The following is a 21,500-nucleotide window of genomic DNA, read 5'->3' on the forward strand; positions in this document are numbered from 1 at the left end:
CTTTAACTTTTTATCTGTAAGGCTTTAGTGTCAGAGAGGGAGACTGATGTTACTGCTACTATTGAAATATTAGGTTTAGACTAAAATGTACTATAAAGTGACATGAAAAGTTCAAGGCTTCTCAAACCTGACAGAATCTACTTATTATTTAATTAGATTCCAAAAGCTCTTAGAGGAAATTTCTGGCCTTATGTCAGAACCTTTCCTGATCAAGAAGTGCACATCATTGAAAAGTTCAGTCAGGAAGATGCCTTATTGTGCTAATATAATTCTGGGGTTTGGGAATTACAGTAACTGACAAAAGTGATTATTCAGATAATTCCTTCATCTTCTGTTTTTTTTTTATCTGCAAATTGTTCATCTTCTTATTTACTTAATTATTTTTACTTTATAATTTTATAGTAAAAGTCACATCTTATATCTATAATTTTCCTTTAAATCACGAACAAATGTTCTTTTTATTACAACCCTGCATTTACTTAGTAAAACTTGATCTGAGTAAAACTATCTTGGTTGCATTGTTAGCATTTTTTTCTCTAAACACATTATTTTCTATATATGACTACATGGAAAAGATGAACTACAGTGCCATGTTGCTATGGGATAGTGTGAAATAGTTTGTTTGCTGTAAAATATCACGATCTCTTTATTTACATTTTCTCCCATATTAAGTTGCATATGGCTTGTGTTTGTGTGTTATATGTGTGTATCTCTTTTCCATTAACTTATTCTTTACATTGTTGAAGAATTGAAGATAAGAATACATGTGGTATTTAGGGCAATTATATTATCTCCAATTTCGCTTAAATCAAGGGTACCAATGATAGAAATGTTTTGAGGTTTAAATTGGGATATATAAAGTCTTATTTATATGACTACGAGATTTTGAGTAATTTCTGAAAACTACTGACATTTCTGAGAACAAATACTATGATAGGAGCTATGTTTCAGACAGATATAGCTGAGATCTTAGTGTGGCTAGTAGGAGGTAAAGCTTTGAGATAGAAAAGATTTCTAGAAGTTCAATGCAATAGATTCATTAAGAGTTTAAAAAGCAGTTGTAATAGATTCAGTAAGAATTAATAAGCATGACTGTGAAGATGAGGGAAATGATTGACACATTATTAACATTTGCTCAATAGAATTAAGTAGCTGTTCATTTAAGAGAGGAGCATCAGAGGGACAGAAATAGGTATGATGAAAATAACTCTAAAATTTCAAAGATGGGTAATTAAGAAGATTATGGTGCTTTCTAAAAGAATAAAACCAGAAAACACTGGGCAAGAAATAGCTTATTAGGGAAAGGAAGAATAAGACTGTATTTTCAGCCATATTTAAAGTTTAGGAGATGTTCAGAGGCAGTAAAATCTTGAACTGAAACTTCAAGGAATAACTAAATGCTAGAGCTGTGGGTGGAATCAGGTTTAGTAAAGAAATAGTTCTATGAATTTACACATACAAAACATGTATATGTATACACACATATACACACATATATAATGTGTATATGTGATGGATGTAAATATGTGTATGTGTATAAAAAGAGAAAAAGGAGTATATTTCAGGAACAGATGTAATGTAAGGAGATTATAAACTTTATTATCCGATTAATGGTTGAACTATGTAAATAGGGAAAACTTAGACTAGATATATTTTCTTTCCAAAATATTCAAGGTTGTTAGTTACATGAAAAATAGGATTACAATCTGGCAGAGACTGCATGAGATTGCATTTTAATAGAGAAAGTAAGATCCTATAATTCACATTCAATATCATTTAGTTATTAAGAATTCTATTACATTCATTTATATAAGATGTCATAACTCAACATCTACCAAGGGGCATACATTAAACTAAGCAGATATATTAGTTCTTAATGGGTGTTGTAAAAAATTACACCAAATTTGGTGAATTAAAACAACAAATTTATTTGCTTGCAATTCCAGAAATATTAAGTTCAAAATCTATTTTACTAGGCTGAACTCAAGGAGCTGCAGTGCTACATTGCCTCCAGAGGTTCCAGAGGAAATCTGCTGCTTGCTTGTTCCAGCTTCTGGAGACCCAATCATTATAATCTCTGACCTGTGCTCACATTTCTGGTCCCCCTTTGTGAATCAAATCTCCCACCCACTCCCTCTTGTGATGATACCTGTGATTGAATTTTTAATCCAGAATAATTTCACCATCTCTAAATCTGTAGTAATATCTGCAAAGAAAGTGTCATATAAAGTGACATAGGTTCCAGGAGTTAAGACCTAATGTCTTTTCTGGAGCTGCATCTCAACCTACTATTAGTTTCTTCCTCATGTATATATTTACTTAAGTCAATCCCAGGAGAGTGGTGCCAAACTTTTAATATCCTCTTAAGCAAATAGAAAATGAGTCTTAAAGACATTTTAACACCAAACAAGCAAGCATCAGAAATTCAATTCAAGCACAGTTTGCCTATTTTCAAAGGTGTAGGTCTTCTGACTTAAGTGGCTGCTAGACTTAAGCGGTCTGCTCAGCCACCATTATGGTTACCTGCAGTTCTGCATTCCTATACAAAGGTCAGAACTATCCAGTCACAGTCCTATGAGCCAAACCTTACAACGTGCCTTTCATATCAATCAAGAGCAGAAAGCTTGATCACTCTGGGAAGGATATGCATCAAGAGGTATGACCAGGAACGCCCGGGGGGACTGAAGATGACAGATGCATAAACTTACTCCCTACTCAAACATCAGGAGGTATGACCGGGCACACCCGGGGGGGCCGATGATCGATATATGACAAGGGACCCCAGAAGCTGATCAGTGGAATGCCTTGTTGATAAGATTAGGACTGTTGCCTGGGGTCTGGGGTGTAGTTTTGGGGTTTTTTTTTGTTGTTGTTGTTTTTTTTGGTTTTTTTTTTTGAAGATTTATTTATTTATTTATACAAGCACTGGGTACAGTCAGAAGTGCAGGAGGGTGAGAGAATTCACCAGAGCCAAAGCGGGGAGCAGAGCAGGCAGAAGGACCGAAGTACACTGCTGAGGGGAGCAGTGGGCGGCAGGAGAGGTCTGCGCGCCATGTGGGACCCTCCTCCGGTGGCCGGGGAGCAGCTGGGGATTGAACCGGCGCTGCAGAGGCTGCGGGCAGCTTTGCAACCCAGCGCTCAACCACTGAGCCACCGGGGAGGCCCTGGGGTGTAGTTTTGATTACAACACTTGGTCATCAAGCTGATAACATGGTCAGCAGACTCATTTCCCCCAAGCCCTAGATGACATTCCTGAGTTTCAACCATCCTTTTCTTCTTGTCCTCCTAAAGCATGTAGCTGATGCTCTATGATTATTCTATCAATAAAAATGGCCAGGATCTTGCTCTCAGCAACATCCTGCCTTGTGCAGCCTGCGCTCTGGCTCCTGTGTCTTTATCAGTGTGGTGTTGCTTAACGCAACACAAAGGCTGAGCTGTTTGTTAATTATTGAGTTATTGCAAAACAACACTGCTGTAGGCAGGATTCTGCACTGAGCTGCCCCCATACTGGGCATACTTTCATAAATCTCAACGTGAACAAAGGTGGCACTCCAATTTAATAGTATGTTTTTTTAAAGATATATTTATTTATGCATACAAGAACTGGGGTACAGGCCAGAGGTGTGGGGGGTGAGAGGATTCACCGAGATAGAGGGGGGAACAGAACAGGCAGGTTGACTGAAATACATTGCTGAGGGGATCAGCGAGCAAGACAGGAGAGGTCTGCCTCACCATGTGGGTAACCCTCTGGCCGGGGATCCAACTCATGCAGCAGTGGCTGAGGATAGCTTCATAGCTTATGTCTTAACCACTTGCGCCACTGGGGAGGCAGCTTTAGGAAGTTGCAACTCGCTGACCATTGTTGGTAGTACTTGAAAATGTTTATTGACAAGTAGGCACTTAAGATCTGAAGAGATACAACAAATACAAAGTTCCTCCACTATGACTTTCCTCCTGAAATTGCTACTCCTCCTGGAACCCAAGAATATTAGCCTGTTTTTTTTGTTTTTTTTTTTCTTTTTTGCCTTCCCATAATCTCCCCTTCCCCTGTTGCACTGAGAGCTTTTTTCCTAAGACCTAAGACAACTGTCAAGTATTTTATAACAAACAATAGTAATTTACAACCAGCCTGGTTTTATGTTCATATAAATTTGATCCACATGGTACATCATAAATGCACCCCCAAGTATATTTACACAGTGCAAGTTGTTCTGTCCATGAGCCATCAGACTTGCAAATTCACCCTCTCACTAATCCTTACCAGGCATTGTGTAGGTGTCACTATCCACAGTTTATAGGTGTGAAATAAGCAAGCATAAGCTTGTGTTCACAAATTTGAAAAGTGAATAAATAATCCCTTTCATGTGATATATATACCTGAAAAAAATCATCCTAATAAAGTAGCTACCTAGGCATGTGGAAAAAGCTCTGACAATCAATAAGAGGGCATGGTAGATTTGGGAGTGGGAAACTTGGAATGAGCAGGACTTAATTCCAGTGTCCCAAAGAAGATTAGGCAAAACCTTTGCTACCAGTTTTCTTGAAATATAATTGATGTATCACTGTATAAATTTTAGATATACAACATAGGGATTTGACCTACATATATCTAGAAATGATTACAGTGATAAGTTTAGTTAGTAACTATCATCTCATGTAGATACAATCCAAAAAAATGCAAAAATAATTTTTCCATGTGAGAATTCTTAAGATATACTCTATTTAGAAACTTTTTAAAATTTATACAAGAACCAGAGTATAGGCCAGATGCGTGGAAGGTTAAGAGGATTTGCCAGAGACAGCGGGAACAGAACAGGCAGACTGACTGAAAACATTGCTGAGGGAAGCAGTGGGTGAGACAGGAAAGGTCTGCTGTGCCATGTGGGTTGCTCTGTGGCCGGCAGGGATGCAACTGGCACTGCAGAGGCTGTGGAGAGCTTCACTGCACTGCGCTCAACTACCTGCGCCACCTCTATTAGAAACTTTTATTTATAATATTCAGCAGTGTTAGCTTTATTGTGTTGAACATGATGTCCATACTTTAAAATTTCAAAATTGGAATTTTGTACATTTTAACCTCTTGGCTCCAGTTTCCCCCTCTCCACCCAGAGTTTTGATTTTTAACACAAAAATAGTGAATGTGCCACACAACCCCAGATCCCAAGAATCAAATGTGGGGCTCAATTTTAAATGCAGCAGACCTCTTATAAAATAATTTTGCCTCTCGCAGCAGTTGAGCGCTGGTTTGCGAAGCTGCCCGCGGCCTCTGTGGCGCCAGTTCGATCCCCGGCTGCTCCCCGGCCACCAGAGGAGGGTCCCACATGGCGCGTAGACCTCTCCTGCCGCCCGCTGCTCCCCTCAGCAGTGTACTTCGGTCCTTCTGCCTGCTCTGCTCCCCGCTCTGGCTCTGGTGAATTCTCTCACCCTCCCGCGCTTCTGACTGTACCCAGTGCATGTATAAACAAACACAAGCAAACAAATAAAATAAAGAAATAAAACATGCCTCTATTAAAAAAAAAAGAAAAAAAAAATTTTGCCTCTAATAAGGATTCTGAAAAGAAAAGTGAACAACTGGTACCTTTACTGTTAGTCACATTTTGGTATAAGCATGGGGTACAATCAGGTAAGGGATGCAGAATTCTGCAAAACAAACAAAAAATTGATTTTCCTCATTATAAATGTTAAATATATATATATTAATAACTTAAAAGGGATAGTATAGGGACCATCCTAAAGGCATATTCTTAGAGAGACTGTAAGGCCCTTCTTATGACTCACTTTTAAAGCTTATCATCAATTTTTGTCTTTTTTATACCCTGTAAGCTTCCTTATACTTGGGTTTATCTTCTTTAGTTATAACAGCAAACAACAAAAAAATCTTTGGGGATAATACAATCCCCTCAATGCTTAGACATGCTTTTGTAGATAATACTAATTTTATTTAATTCAGTTCAACAAATACTACATTGTTATGAGACTCGGTATGGGGGATTGGGGGTGCCCCAGGAGAGAATTTCTGTTCCATAAGTGATCAACATTGTGTGTGTGTGTGTGTGTGTGTCAGACACAGCAATGAAAATTAAAAGTTGTACAGAAATAACTTTTTTTTTAATAGTGGCATGTTTTATTTATTTATTTGTTTGTTTGTTTGTTTGTTTATACATGCACTGGGTACAGTCAGAAGCGCGGGAGGGTGAGAGAATTCACCAAAGCCAGAGCGGGGAGCAGAGCAGGCAGAAGGACCGAAGTACACTGCTGAGGGGAGCAGCGGGTGGCAGGAGAGGTCTGCGCGCCATGTGGGACCCTCCCCGTTGGCCGGGGATCGAACTAGCGCTGCAGAGGCTGCAGGAAGCCTCGCAGCCCAGCGCTCAACCACTGCGCCACCGGGGAGGACCCAGAAATAACTTTTTAAGACAAAATGAGTTGAGTCCTTTGAGACAGATCTGTCAAAAGTTCAGAAATAGCCAAAATAAAATCATGAATCACAACAGTAGAAGTTAGTAGAAGTTTGTCCACACACCAGAATGACAGTTTGCAAACCAGGAATGCTCAATTCAAACATGGAATGTGACTCAGAGGAATATTGTTGTGGAGCATCTTATATAGTGATGAGGTGGTAACTGTTTGTTATTCACAGTGATTGGTTATAATATCAGGAATTTAAGTGGCAGGGAGAGGGTCAGTGGTTACCTCATATCAATTTTTGTTAAGTTTTGCTAATGGTTTTCACAGGCATATGCAAAAATGACCCATATCAAGTTAGTCTTGCAAAATAAGTTAAATGAAGCTTTTGTGTGTCACTAAACTGGCTTGTCTACTGAGGGAATTTCTAAGGCTGATCTCCACTTGTTTTTGATTTTAACTATTCAAACAAACTGCTAAGGATCATTAAGAATAAAAAATCACAGGGCCTCCCCGGTGGCACAGCAGTTGAGCGCTGGGTTGCGAAGCTGCCCGAGCCTCTGCAGCGCCGGTTCGATACCCGGCTGCTCCCCGGCCACCGGAGGAGGGTCCCGCATGGCACGCAGACCTCTCCTGCCTCCCGCTGCTACCCTCAGCAGTGTAGTTCAGTCCTTCTGCCTGCTCTGCTCCCCGCTCTGGCTCTGGTGAATTCTCTCACCCTCCCGCGCTTCTGACTATACCCAGTGCTTGTATAAGTGAATGAATGAATGAATAAATAAATAAATAAATCTTTAAAAAAAAGAATAAGAAATCACAAATTATATCCAAATGCAAGAATGGGAAGTTTTTTGCTGAAATCAGCATGTGGAACAGGTTTTGAAGGGCATGTAGCAAGGAAGGAACACAATCCAGATGGAGGGAAATAGGCACAGATAAAGCCAGACATTTACTAGAAGTGGCAAATGTGTTTGGTGGCTGTATGGGGAGCACTGTAAGATGTTTGGGATAATCATATGGGTCACACCAATGTTAGTTCTCAATGCCAAGATATGCTATTGGAATTTTATTCCATGCACAGAGCAACTACTTAGAAGGTTTTGTGAATAGGCAAGATACTTGATAGAATTAGACTTTAGAGATATTTATTTGGCAGTGGTGTGCAGAATAGTTTGAAGTGGAACTAAAGTGGGATCAGAGAATTGGTTAAGAGAAACAGTAAGAAATAATGTGAAACCTGTAACAAGTGCTGAAAATGGGGGCATAAATGGAGTTGTACATTTGAAAGCCACTATCATAGTTTCAAGATTCTGTCCATAAGGTAGAATTAACAAGACTTGAAAAGTGATTGGAAATAAAAGGTGAGTGCATTGGGTAGCCAAAGGTGACCTTGGGTATCACCTATCGCAGTAGCTAGCAAAAGACACAGATTTGTAGAAAGGGAGAAAGGTGGCAAGGTTACTTTTAAAAACTTCTCCAATATGTATTTCATTAACTATATATGCATTTTTCACACTTTTTCTTTCATGCTGTGTTACATTTACATATTCACCTTATTAGTATTTTAAATCCAAGTCAGTCTCCTTAACTGTCTAAGAGATACAAAGGAAACATAAGACACAATTTCTGGCTTCATAGAAATTAAATCTTTTGGGGGGCGCAATGGACTTGTGGGAACATCCTTACTACTCTATGGACATCTAAGAGAATATTTAGTTACATAAAAGCTACTGAATGTTAAGTACCAAATGAATGATATAATAAGTAATAGATACTACAGAAATTCAGAGGAGTGGCTTTTTGTCAGTTTGGTTAAAGCACTATAATAGGCTAGAATGTCAGTTTCTTCCCTCAAGCAGTTACAATTCAATACTGGGAGACACACTGTAAATAAGTAAGTACTAAATACCATTAAAAGTCAACTGGGAGAATCAAAAGAGGGTTAGTTTCCTGTCATGTCAGCAAGAAAAAAGGCCTACCACATGCTTCTCTTTTCAAATTATATTTCTTTATCTTTTTTATTCCCCTTTACCTATGAAAGTGATAATGGTAATAGTAGTTACAGAAAACATAAAGATATGAGTTTAATTTTACTCACATAAAAAATAATTTTTATTCTTTCAAATAACATTTTAAATCTAAAATGAACACCTCTCATATCACCTTTAAGTTTCAAGTTACTGTAAGAATTTAACAAAAATAAATTAAAAAAAATTTAAATTAAAAAAAAAAATTCCTTAACTCACTCATCAGTTTACTCTTGCTCCCTCTTACTGCCCTACTCAAACTTGATTATTTTTTTAATTTTATTTTTTTAATTGAAGTGTCATTAGATTACAATACCATTGGTAATTTAGAAATATATGACCCCCACCACTCAGGTATCATCACTGTATTGTACCCACCACCATATCTCCCATAGTCCACTGTGCTTCCTGCCCTCTTTGTTAACACCCTTCCATCCTTCTTCCCTCTGGATGCTTCAGTTCCATAGTCGTTTTCCAAAGGTTAGTTTTTAACTTTGTCTTTATCTGACCCATAGTTTAATTTCTTTATATTGCACATAAATTTTTTCTGACTTATTTCTCTTTAATATTATTTCTTCCATTTCCATCCATGTTATCGCAAATAGCATAAGTTTATCTTTTTTGACCATCATCAATATTCCATTATGTGTAAATCCCACATCTTCTTGATCCACTCTTCTGTGTGGGGGCACTTGTTTCCAGAGTTTGGCTCTTTAAAATAGTGCTGTGGGGCCTCCCCGGTGGCGCAGCGGTTGAGCGCTGGGTTGCAAAGCTGCCTGCAGTCTCTGCAGTGCCGGTTCGAACCCCGGCTGCTCCCCGGCCACCAGAGGAGTGTCCCACATGGCGCGCAGACCTCTCCTGCTGCCCGCTGCTCCCCTCAACAGTGTACTTCGGTCCTTCTGCCTGCTCTGTTCCCCGCTCTGGCTCTGGTGAATTCTCTCACCCTCCCGTGCTTCTGACTGTACCCAGTGCTTGTATGTATGTATGTATCAATCAATCAATCAATCAATCAATCAATAAATCTTTTAAAAATAAAATAAAATAAAATAAAATAAAATAGTGCTGTGATAAACAAGGGAGTGCAAGTTTCCATTCAAATTTGTATTTTTGAATTTTTCAGGTAGATGCCTAGGGGTGGAATTACTGGGTCATATGGCACCTCCATTTTTAATTTTTTGAGACACCTTCATACTCCTTTCCATAAGGGCTGGGCCAGTTTACATTCCCACCAACAGTGTATGGGGGTTCCTTTCACTCCATCTCCTCACCAGCACTTGCTGTTTCTGGTCTTTCTGATATGGGCCATTCTAATGATTGTGAGGTGCTATTTTATTGTGATCTTGGTTTGCATTTCCCCAATAATAAGGGATGATATACATTTATATTTTTAATTGTGTCTTCATTGCTGTGCAACACACCCTAAGCCTGGAGTCCTTGATATCGGAACTCTGTGTGTGTGCGCGTGCATGTGCATCCTTCCCTTAACTAGCACTATGCCTGGTATATAGTAAGTGCTTAACAAATGTTCATCAAATCAAAATGTATTTTTCCCATTTGGTTCAAAATCACTTAATAGTTAGAGGCATGCATGTGGTGCTAATACTTAGGATAGATTTGTTTATTCTAGTCAAATACCACATAACCATTTATACACCATTGAGCTTAGTACTACTAAAGAGTAATTCCTTTCTGGGAATTATGCCTGATGCAGATACATTTTCATATCTAGCCTTTTCTTATCCTCACTATAAAAGATTAAAATTAAAGAATATTTCAAGCATGCAGTCGTACACATAAACCTCACTTAAAACTGCCTGTGTTTTTAAAGAAAAAAAATATGAAAGTACTTTTATTGAACATACCCACACCCAGAACCACCCAGAAATCATATATCTTTTCTAAAGCAGAAAATATTAACTGTACTATACTATCCATGCAAATGACTTAGGAAATTTGTAATTTCCTTCTTTTTATATTGGTATAATAAAACTTAATAGAATCAATCAAAAGCCCTGTTTTTATCATTTCTGCCCAACTTTACAAGCTTTAGCCCATTGTGATACTTTCAATTTGTTTTATTTTGCCCAATGTAAAGTTTTTTTACCATTGCTTTTAATTCATACATTTTAATAACTTAAAACAGCTTTTCTTTTTATTTTCACAAATTAGTTCCTTTTTTGTACATGAAAATTTAATAGTAATTGTCTCTTAAATCTATTATAGAGAACTGAACAGCAAAATTGCTTTCATTTACATTATCTCCTTATTATACCATGTGATTGGGCATTACTATTCTTATTTCATTTCAGTAGACTGCAAAACTGAGGCATAAAGAAACTAGGAAACTCCCTTCAATTCATATGTTCATATATATCTTGTAAAGTGAGAAATAAATGGAAGTATTTGGATCCCTCTGTCACTACTCTTATTATTCAATTGAATGAATAATCATACTATGGTCAAATAGCTTTGGCTATTTATGCCAATTATAATAATTAACATTTCAAACATTTATACATGCCAGGCACATCCAAAGTACTTATATGTATTACCTCATTTTATTTTTGCCCAGCTTTACAAAGTTTAAACATGAGAAAACAGAGGCACAAAGAAAGTGAATAATTTGCCAATAAAAAGAAACATCCCTAGTGAGTTGTTGAACTAGGATGAGTCTGGCCAGTCTGTGCTGTGTTGCCTGAGCATCATTCTCATGGCTGGCATCTCAGTGACAAGAATAGATTTAATGAGACATAAGGTGATCATGTCATCCTGCTCTGTAACTATCATTAATAAAATTGGTTAAAGTTATTCTTCACAAAAGTATGACTCAGGGGCCTCTTGGTGGTGCAAGGGGTTAAGTCTCAGCACTATGAAGCTATCTGCAGCCACTGCAGTATGAGTTGGATCCCCAGCCGGGGAGGTGATACACGTGGCCTAGCAGATCTCTCCTGTCTCGCTGGCTGCTCCCCTCAGTGGTGTAGTTCAGTAGATCTGCCTGTTTTTTTTGCTCCCCATTCTGTCTCTGGTGAATCCTCTTACCCCCCTCCCCGTCACCTCTGGCCTGTACCCTAGTTCTTGTATGCATAAATAAATAAATCTTTTTTTTAAAAAAGGTATGACTCAAACCCTGTAATTCTGTGAAGTGCATGGTGGAAACTGAGTGTTTCCCCATTTTAAGAGGTGATTTCTGTTTATGGTAACTTTTTACTGATTTATATTTAATATCTGTTTAGAATTTTACAGCCTAGAAAATCTCTTCTTACTCATTTCATTATTTGGCATTACAGAACTTTATAACATAAATGAACTCGGGGCTCCCAATCAACAAGGACCACATAATAGAGATTCCATCAGTAACAAAAAGCACTTGCTTGGAGTGGCTGAGCAAAGCTTATACTCAGGTCTTCCAAAGAAATTGTCACATTGAAGAAAAATGTGAGCATGATAGATGAATGTGTGTATATGTGTATATGTCTGTGAGCATGTGTGAACTGTCTGACATTTAAAATTGTATTTGTGGGAGGCATGACCTAGGTAGTTGACTTGCAAGTCTCCTAGGTAGATCTTGAATTACTCCTGAAAAATGACCAACTCCTAAATGGAAATCCTAGTCTGTTTCATGGCATATAACCAAATAAACTGTGTAACATATTGTCCAAATACTTGAAAATTTCCAAGTGTACAAATGTAAAGGACACTTAATAACTGACTCATTTTTAGAGTAACATAGGTGTGATTTACTCTTCACTCATTTGTGGCTTACTCTTTAAGAAATAATTAGTGATAGTTTGTGTGCATGCATGTGCGCCACAACGCACGTGCGCGCATGTGTGTGTGTGTGTGTGTGTGTGTGTGTGTGTGATGGAAGAGAGGCCAGCTGAGTAGACCCCATATTTCTTTTTTTTTCCATTTTCACATATGATACTTAAGTCTGTTGAGTGCCCTTACGCATAGGGCTAAATACTTTTTTTTCAAGATTTATTTGTTTATTTATATAAGAACTGGGGTACAGGCAAGATGAGCTGGAGGGTGAGAGGATTAACCAGAGACAGAGCACAGAACAGAACAGGCAGACTGACGAAATACACTGCTGAGGGGAGCAGCGGGCAAGACAGGAGAGGTCTGCTCACCATGTGGGTTGCTCTAAGGCCGGCGGGGATCTAACCGGCACTGAGAGGCTGCGGATAGCTTCTCAGCGAGGAGCTCAAATGCCTGTGCCACCAGGGAGGCCCCAGGGCTAAACACTATTGAGAACATCATTGAGATACATATTTGATTCTATTAGTAGCTGAAGAAGCACAAAGAAGTTTCTGAGAGTCAGGCTATCCCCTTATATGCAGGATTTAGTGTTATTTAAATTATCATTCATGTGGTGCTTAAGGCATTTCAAATGGCTTTGGATCATTGAATGGAATCATGTAAAATTAAAGTTTTAAATTATCCCTGGAAGCCTACAATTAGTGGGCATCCACAAGAAAGCCAGGCAACTAGAGTAAATCATTATTTCCTCTGAATCATTTTTCTCAAATTTCATGACATAAAAAAGACACAAATCATTTTATTATTGCATCTTAGTCCCAATTTGAATCCACTAAATTATCATCAATAATTTAACATATGCTTAATCAAATAAAATCATAATACATAATGTTATACATCACTAAAAATTATGACATAAACAAAAAGGACACCATTGTTACCCCTAATGATTTTTATGGAGAATTGCCATCATATTCTATACATTCAAAGTGTGGACAAAATAAAGTTAAACATTTTCCCTTGAGTCATCATATAGACATTTGAATGTATTTGATCTCGTCATTGGGAGTCCACATTAGAAATAAAAAACGTAAGTCTATATTTGTTCATTCTTGTTAGTAGCTGTACCTATTCTAAGTTCTTTTCCTTAAAAAAAATGAAGTTCTCAAATTCAGGTCCCCAACTCTATTTTTTCATAGTGTTGAAGGTCTGTAGTGGGAAATCATTCTAAAGTTTCCCATGTGTTTTAAAACTTTGTTATAAAATATGCCATATTTCTGAATATGCCATATCCAAATTATTTGACTTTTCAGGTGATGGTGGGGAGAGGTAGGTGATAGAACAGCAAACAAAATGGAAAAATAGTGGAAAAAACAGCAAAAGCTAACATGAGGAATTCAATAGGACATTTTCTATAAATATCTCTTAGCTGGTCTTTACAGAAAATTAGAGAAATCCTTGTTTATAGGTATGCAGTGTTTTCCCTCTGCACCTGCATGTACTCATTCACTTGTAGTTAAGTAGAATGAGCCTGTAAAATCTATTTAATATTCTTTTTCCAATCCCTCTTTTTGTTTCACACATAGTGGACTCAATACAGTACTAAACTAAACTGATTAATGCCTTGTTCAAAAAAAAATTCCTTGATCTTCCATTGTTTCTTCAAGAACAATTCAAATTCAGCAGACACACATGTTGCATTCTGTTATATTAAGAAATTATTGTGTGTGTGTGTGTGTGTGCATGTGTGCGTGCGCACATGCACACACGGGTATATTTGTAGGGAGGAGGGAAGAAAAAAGCATATTCCTTGAATTAATTGTAATGCCTCTGGGCATAGTAACTGTATATAACTGTATATAACTTATTTAGCTGTTATATGGACATTATAAAACTCCACATCATCTCTAGCATATACCATTAAGCTTCCCAGCAAATAAAAACCAGAATGTATATTTGCTTGGGTGGCAAATGGTATCCTTTTTATATACTGTATCCTACTCTGATGTTATTACTTTTCACCTGGGTATCTCTATTTGATGTTCTATGCCCCTCCCTATTAATAGAAAATGATTTTTCATCATTCATCTATTCTGAAATATAAGTCAGTTTTTCCATGTACTTGCAATTTAATCCTGTAGGGTAAATGGTTTTTCAGGCTTTTCTGCCCTCCTGCCATTAGGATTGCCTGCCTGATGGGGGCCTGCAGTTGTTGCATTGTTGCAAACTATCTTATTTACTTCTGTGGGCCATGGGAGGAGTATTGTGATAGTCACCAAGAGAAGCAGAAGCAAGAGAGAAGAGAGGCAGGAGAGAGAAGGGGAGAAAGAAGCCAGAGTAACACAGAGTGAAGACTTGCTGGGGGCTTGGAGGCCTACCGGCCTCCTGGCCCCCCGCCCCTGGCACCCCTGCCTGCCCTGTACCTGTTTGCCACACTACATGTACAGCTCAATAAAAGCCTGAGAAAGCCACTGAGGGCTTCAGGACTCTCCTTTACCCATCTGCTGGATCAGAAAACCTGCCCTGTGCCCATCCTACCCCTACAAATCCTTTAGTCATTATTGAGGATGAAAATTGTTGATTCCTCCATAGGGATTTCTGTTTAAAGTCATGCAGGAGATTGACAGAAAGGGTAAAAACATTCATTTACATCCTATGTTGTAGTAGGCTGGCAGGCATGCTAGTGTGGGATCACATTCATTCATAAAGGTAATTACACTGATACTTGCTACACCTTCTCAAACAACAGTGACTCCCAAATAAACATATTCATACAAACCCTTTAGCAAACATAGGATTTTCAAAGATGGGCCTGAATATTTTTTTATGAAAAGAAGAAATATGATGTACTCTATCTGTCAAAAATCATTGTACTAGATACTTTTATATGGTACTTCATTTAATCTCCAAATAACTCGGAGGAAAATACTTCTACCCCATTTTACATATTACAAAAATGAAGCTTAGAGGTGCTAAATATCTTGATCAAAGCCATAAGACTGTACTAGAGAGCTCGAATTTGATTTGAGGTAAATAGGACTCCAAACCCATTTTACTTTCTATATTATTACACTAAAATCCGGTGCCACTGAAAAACTAATCCTACAGCTCACACACCCTTACATCCAATAAATGAAGATGATGGTTGATAACCAGATTAGTCTATCAATCAGGGTCCAGGAAGAAAGAAATGAAGAAAAATTTAACAGTTTACACCAGTAAGGGCAATATTCTAAGGCTAGTTATGGAGGACATGGTTAACTCCAGCAGGCCTGAAGAAGTAAATTTCAGTCTAATGGAAACTAAAGAAAGTATTGGCAGAGGGAGGGAGGTGAGCAGAGGCAAGAGAAAAGTAGAGATAGCTGTCTGACAAGGCTGAGCCTCTTGCTCCAGGAATACAATCAGACCCCAGAAACCTAGGGTGGGGTGGGGTGAGAGTGTAGTCTTGCCAGCCTTTGTCAATGGCTGAATCCACTTGAAAGCCAGAGGCAAGGGAGGCTCAGGATATCGTTGGTCCCCATTATCCACTCTGGATAGAGGATGGTAGAAGATAGTAAGTCAGCAGAGCATTAGAAATGCATCTTCTCCATTCATATCCCTCAGGTGCACCTCCAGTCTCTCTTACTGTAAGTGGCAAAGGCTGGGGAAAAAATAAAACAAAAAACCTGTTTTCATTTTTTTGAATCCATGCAAATGCGTCTTCAATTTATTAATTTCTTTTCTTAGCATTCCTAAGAATCAGCATTTGTTCTGGTTTACTGTATTACAGCCAATGGAAGCTTGAAATATGTGTTAAGGTCTTCCCTCAAATGGGAACATATTCTTTAAAGTTTATTTTTTATTTTTTATTTTTGCTGTTTGTTAGCTTAGTTGAAGTATAGTTTACATACAGAAAAACTCACCAATTTTAGCTATGCAATGTCATCAGTTTTTACAAAAGTATATACAGTCCTATAACTAAAAGTATAGTCTATAATAGAACATTTCTATCATTCTAAAGCTTCTTTAAGTCTTTAATCCCACTCAGCTAAATGTTTAGCATCATTTTTTCTTTCTTCTTCTTTTTTCACCAGAATTGGTTATAATTCCAAAGGATCTGTTGCACATAGTAGGTGCTATTACGATAACTATTTTGTTGGTTTGTTTCCCCATCCTCCTGAGTAATACAACTCCCCATATTGATTATTAACTAATTTCATATATATGAGAGCAAAAACTCATACTCTTGGCTGTACATTGAAATCACTTGGATCTATTAAACAACCTAGGTAACATATCATTCAAATACTTTGCCTAAGCTTAAGACTAAAACACTAATAATCTGCAGTTTTCCAGGTAATTCCAATGTGCAATCTGAGAAGGTCAATGCCCTATGAATTAGAGCAGTGGCCTTCAATTCTGAGTACACAGAAGAATTCCTGAGGCAACTGCTTAAAAATACTAATATCTGATTTATAGAACCTGTTCATAAAAATTGACTGCAGGGGAAAAAAAAAGACTTGGGTAACATATTTCTGAATGGTTGGTTCCAGTTAATCAAGATTTTATTATAGTTCTGGGTATGTTGTGGTGTTCAATAAATGTTAAATGGAGGTCCAAATCCCACAGTAGATTCAAGGAAAATAAAATATGCTCCCTCTTGGAAACAAACTGTTTGTCTATTTGAAATAATTTTCTTGGCAAACTATCACTTTCTGAAAATTGTCCTCCTAGGTAATTTACCTCAAATGGTAAACCTTGTATTTTAAGAGAATACCGTATTTCAACTGTATTTTTCCACCATGATATTAGGCACATATATATATATCTTACAGCACTGGCATAATTTTCTCCAAGGAAAAAAACAGGAAACAAGATAAAGAGACTGAAGATAAGATTTAAACCAGCCTCCCACTTGGAGTTGTAAATGATACTTTTGCATCTCTGGTCCTGGAAAGTACTGCTACTTTGTAAAAATAGAGTAATGTAAAACTTTCCTGTTGTTTAATGGTAAAATGTATACACCAAGGACACCTAGCTAGAATAGAAATAAACTCAGATATGGAGGTAGCAAAATATCTACATGTTCCTTTTCAGATTTCAGGAATAAGTAATTAAAATAATACAATTTTTTAGCATATTGATGAACTATTTTGGCAAAAAGGGAGAGGTTTATTTAAGCAAATCTCCTGAACTTTATTGTTATAAGTAATTGTTATGTTGCCAGTGTCAGTGTGCAGTGTCAGCTCTAGCTGTTGTGTGTATTCCCAACTGAGGCTAGTGCAACAAACTTCTTTTTTTAAAGGAATGTTCTTCATTTAAAATAGAAAATAAAAAGTTTAAGTAATTTGATTTTCCCACTTTTTATTCAATTATTCTCTTTATTTCTTCCCCTTTTTAGGGCCACCTCAGAAAATAGTGTCACCAAAACAAGAACACGAAGATAGGAAACATGACAAAGTCACTGATAAAGGAAGTGAAAGTGGGACCTCCTGTAACGAGCTCTCCACCTCTAGTTGTGACAGTCACTCAGAGGCCAGCACTCCCCAGGACAACCCAGCCAATGCCCAGCAGGCAACAGCTCACCAACCTAACACCTTAACACTGGATCGCCCTTCCAAAAAAGCACCTGTGCAGTGGATGCCCCCACCAGACAAACGCAGGAACAGTGAACTCTTTCAGACACTCATCAGCAAGTCCCGGGAAACGAATCTTTCCAAAAAGAAAGTCTGTGAGAAGCTAAGTGTAGAAGAAGAAATGAAAAAGTGTATCCAAGATTTTAAAAAAATCCACATTCCCGATTATTTTCCAGAACGCAAACGCCAATGGCAGTCTGAACTGTTACAGAAGTATGGGTTATAGTAGTTATCCTATTCCTGCAGTATTTTAATGATGTTCAATGTTTACTACCATGTCACCACCTGGCTGTGTCCTAACAATGGTCAGTGTGATTCTTGCTGCTCTTCTTTTTTGTGAACAGTGGATGTGGGAAAGAATTTTCTTTTGTTGTTTTTTTGTTATTGTTTTTAGAAATATGATAAAAAATAAATGTTGATCAAAATGGTGTCTCTGATCCAAACCATTTTACAGGAGTGAAAGTAAAATATGCATGATCAAGAAGCTTAGAATACTGATTTTTGAACTGTGGTCAAATGGGTATGTTTGTCATTTTGTAACTCACGAAAAACAGATCATTTTATCACTCCAGCTAAAATGACAAAATGGATGAAACAATGTGAAGTAAAAATTTATATGATGGTGTTAGGAACCAAATTCAAACCTGTTTAAATGTTAATGCAATAAAACAAGTATTATTTCTGCATGAGCACAATGTTACAAATAAATCACAAGACATAGGAAGATCTGTTTGTTGCTTGGAAAGAAAAAAAATATTCAAAAAATAAAGCAAAAAATAGTTTCAGGCAAAATCTAAATGTAAGCTGTCTAAGAGACTGAATTTTCTTTGTTCTGGATCTGTGATTTTTTTGTGTATGTATATGGTATAATGATGGTGTAAATATGCCTTATACTGTTGTGTTATGGCACTGACATTCACCTATTAATGCTAGTCCTGATTATTTCTGTGAAATGAGTCTTTACATCAGGCTGTGAAAATTGGTATAACGATGCTCTAAAAGATCTTATTATCATGTTAATCAAAAAATAGAGGGAAATGATAAAGAGCTTTATGTATTTATTAAAAAAGGAAAATACAGTAGAATTCCTTGATTTCTATTGACTCTTTTTAAAATATATTTGTTTGTTACATTGTCTTCCATTTTGCTTTAAAATCCCAAGCTAGAGAATGATATATTGAATCTTAATATTGACAAGTTAGAGTTTTAACATCAAAATGGAGATAAAGTCAGATCTAGATGGCCTTGGTATTGATTAATAAATTCTTAGTCTAAAGAGAAAAATATTTTATCTTAGTATGCACTAAATTTTATTCTAGCTGACAACCATAATAATAGTCTCTCCAGAAACAATTGGGAAGTTACCAATTACAAATTAAGAGACAGAAATATCAATAGCAAGCTAAAAGGTCAGCCTGAATGACAAAAGGTATCTTGTTGGATGCATATGTAGAAATAAGCCGTCTTATCTTAAGCCACACGTCACCATCACCACAGAAAGAAATATATAATATCACAAAATTTTTCTATAGAATAAGCAGAGAGAGTAAAAATATCTTCAAGAATTATAGTGCTCAATCTCCTCTGTGGTTACTTGAAATAGAAATTGAGTAACATTTGTGGTATCATTTCTTTCACGATAATATAAAAAGACAAGTATTATTAACTCAAAGTTTAAAAACATATCTTCATTTTTATATGTATTTTTAGATTTTTTTTTGTTCTATTTTAAAAAAAATTAAGTCTGCAGTGGACTATTAAAGAAAACCCAGTTATATGATTCATCTGAATTAACCTATCAGGCTATGGAAAAAGCTGCTCTCCAATTCTTCATTTCATTGTGGGAAGATTGGCAGCCCCAACATGGCTTTAACACACTGGTCAAAGGCAAGGAACATAGTAGGTAGGTTGCAACACTTCAAATCCCACCTAACGGTTTAGCACTTGTGTGATCCTAGAGATAATAGGGATAATATTGCTGTCATGGAGATTGCAATGAGGTAACTTAAATAAAGATTTTCTACCACTCCTGGAACTGGACAAAAACCAGTAGTTATCTTACCAGTATTCAGGAATCAGGGCTCTCAGAGGAGGAATTTGCAATAGAAAATAAACTGTCCAGTAAGAATATTGGCCACTTAAAGATCACGGTCACTTTCCATGGAGTCTCCCAAAACAAAAAGAGAGGACAAAAACTACCCCAGCTTGCCACACTCCAATTTCCTTCCCGTGTCTTTCAGTTTTTCAATATAAGTGGAAGCCATTTGTCAATGGAACCTAGAGTATATAATTTAAAGAGTTGATCCCATGGTGATACACAACCCAGCAATGGAAGACAGAGAATAGACAGGAAAAAAATCTTGTACTCTGCCCTATTTTTTTTTTTCCAACAGAATTTCAAACAGTGTCACAATGACAAGGATTTGGTAAATAAGAATTATTTCAGAACTTATCTCTACACTTTAAGAGAATTGATACTAGCAAAAATGTCTATAAAAATTAACATACATAACCAAGAAGTACAAATTACCAGCTATTGTACATGGGAATAAGCTTTTATTGGTTCAACTAAACCATTGTTTTCAGAAAAGGACAGAACAGGCTGCTCTAGTTCAGGTTGGGGAACAAGAGAGTTAGAAGGGAACTCTTCCATGAAGGAAGGAGAAGCCAAACTTTAAAGATGAGTTGATCTGAAACATGTATACAACGCTTTTCCAAAGAATTGGGAAATTAACTCTGTGGAATTAATGAAAATCAAAAGATTGGAAAGTAGACACTGAAGTTGAATATTGCCCTCAAATGATTTGCCTTTTGTTTGGTAAATGATGAACACACAACTTGTGATTTCACTTGTTAGTTCAAGTGGGAACATATAGAAATGTTGAAAAAAAGTCAATTGTGAGATTTTCAATCTTTGGGGGAAAAGTAATAAACATACTTTTTTCCTATTCTTCCCACTAAGCACAACAAAAATCCTAGACACTACACAAACACACTTAAGAAGACGCTAAAAGGCTGATAGAAGAAGACTAGTAAGGGATATTGACTTTACCACCTGAAGTCCATAATTTAGATTATTTAGTCCTAGCAATCAGTCTCTTTTTATTGTCTGTAGTTTTGACTATACAGAACGTTATATAGTTGGAATCATAAAGTATACACCCTTTTCAGATTGACTTCTTTTTCTTAAGGGCAGTGTTGCAAGAGTTGAGAGCAGGGGTTGCAAGGTTTCTGGAGGCTTGCCTCCACACACATGAACATCACTTCCCCTGCAATCTTTTCGTCAAAGTAAATCATCTTAAATTCAAGGGATCTGGAAATACACAGCCACTTCATGGGGGGAACGACAAAGAATGTGTGACGATTAGTTATCTATAGATCCAACTATCCTTTGCAGATGAACACCTAGAAGCAAACTCTACACACCAATTAATAGTATTTTGTTAAGACTCTTTCCCTTTTTCAAGATGACTGCTACATTTTACATTCCTACAAGCAACCTATGATGGCTCAAAATCCATATCCTCAACCACACTTGTTACTGACTGTCCTTGTTATTATAGCCATTTCGGTAGGTGTAGAATGGTATATATTTCATTGTGGGTTTTTTTTTTTAATAGAGGCATGTTTTATTTATTTATTTGTTTGTTTGTTTGTTTGTTTTATACATGCACTGGGTACAGTCAGAAGCGCGGAGGGT

The 21,500-nt window shown here is 37.0% G+C and overlaps 1 protein-coding gene across 1 annotated transcript in view; it reads left to right on the forward strand.

The window, feature by feature from the left end:
• The window catches only part of KCTD8 (potassium channel tetramerization domain containing 8), a gene marked incomplete at its 3' end in the record, with an annotated part of 167,564 nt that extends 149,538 nt beyond the window's left edge, over window positions 1-18,026 (forward strand). Inside the window, exon 2 of the mRNA XM_084234296.1 lies at window positions 17,566-18,026. Coding sequence (XP_084090422.1) covers window positions 17,566-18,026 — 461 coding nt within the window. The remainder of the gene's footprint in view (window positions 1-17,565) is intronic.
• Between the last annotated feature and the right edge of the window lie 3,474 nt (window positions 18,027-21,500).

Source organism: Talpa europaea (genome assembly GCF_964194135.1).
Source record: "Talpa europaea genome assembly, chromosome: 5".
In the NCBI taxonomy this organism is placed as follows: Eukaryota; Metazoa; Chordata; class Mammalia; order Eulipotyphla; family Talpidae; genus Talpa; species Talpa europaea.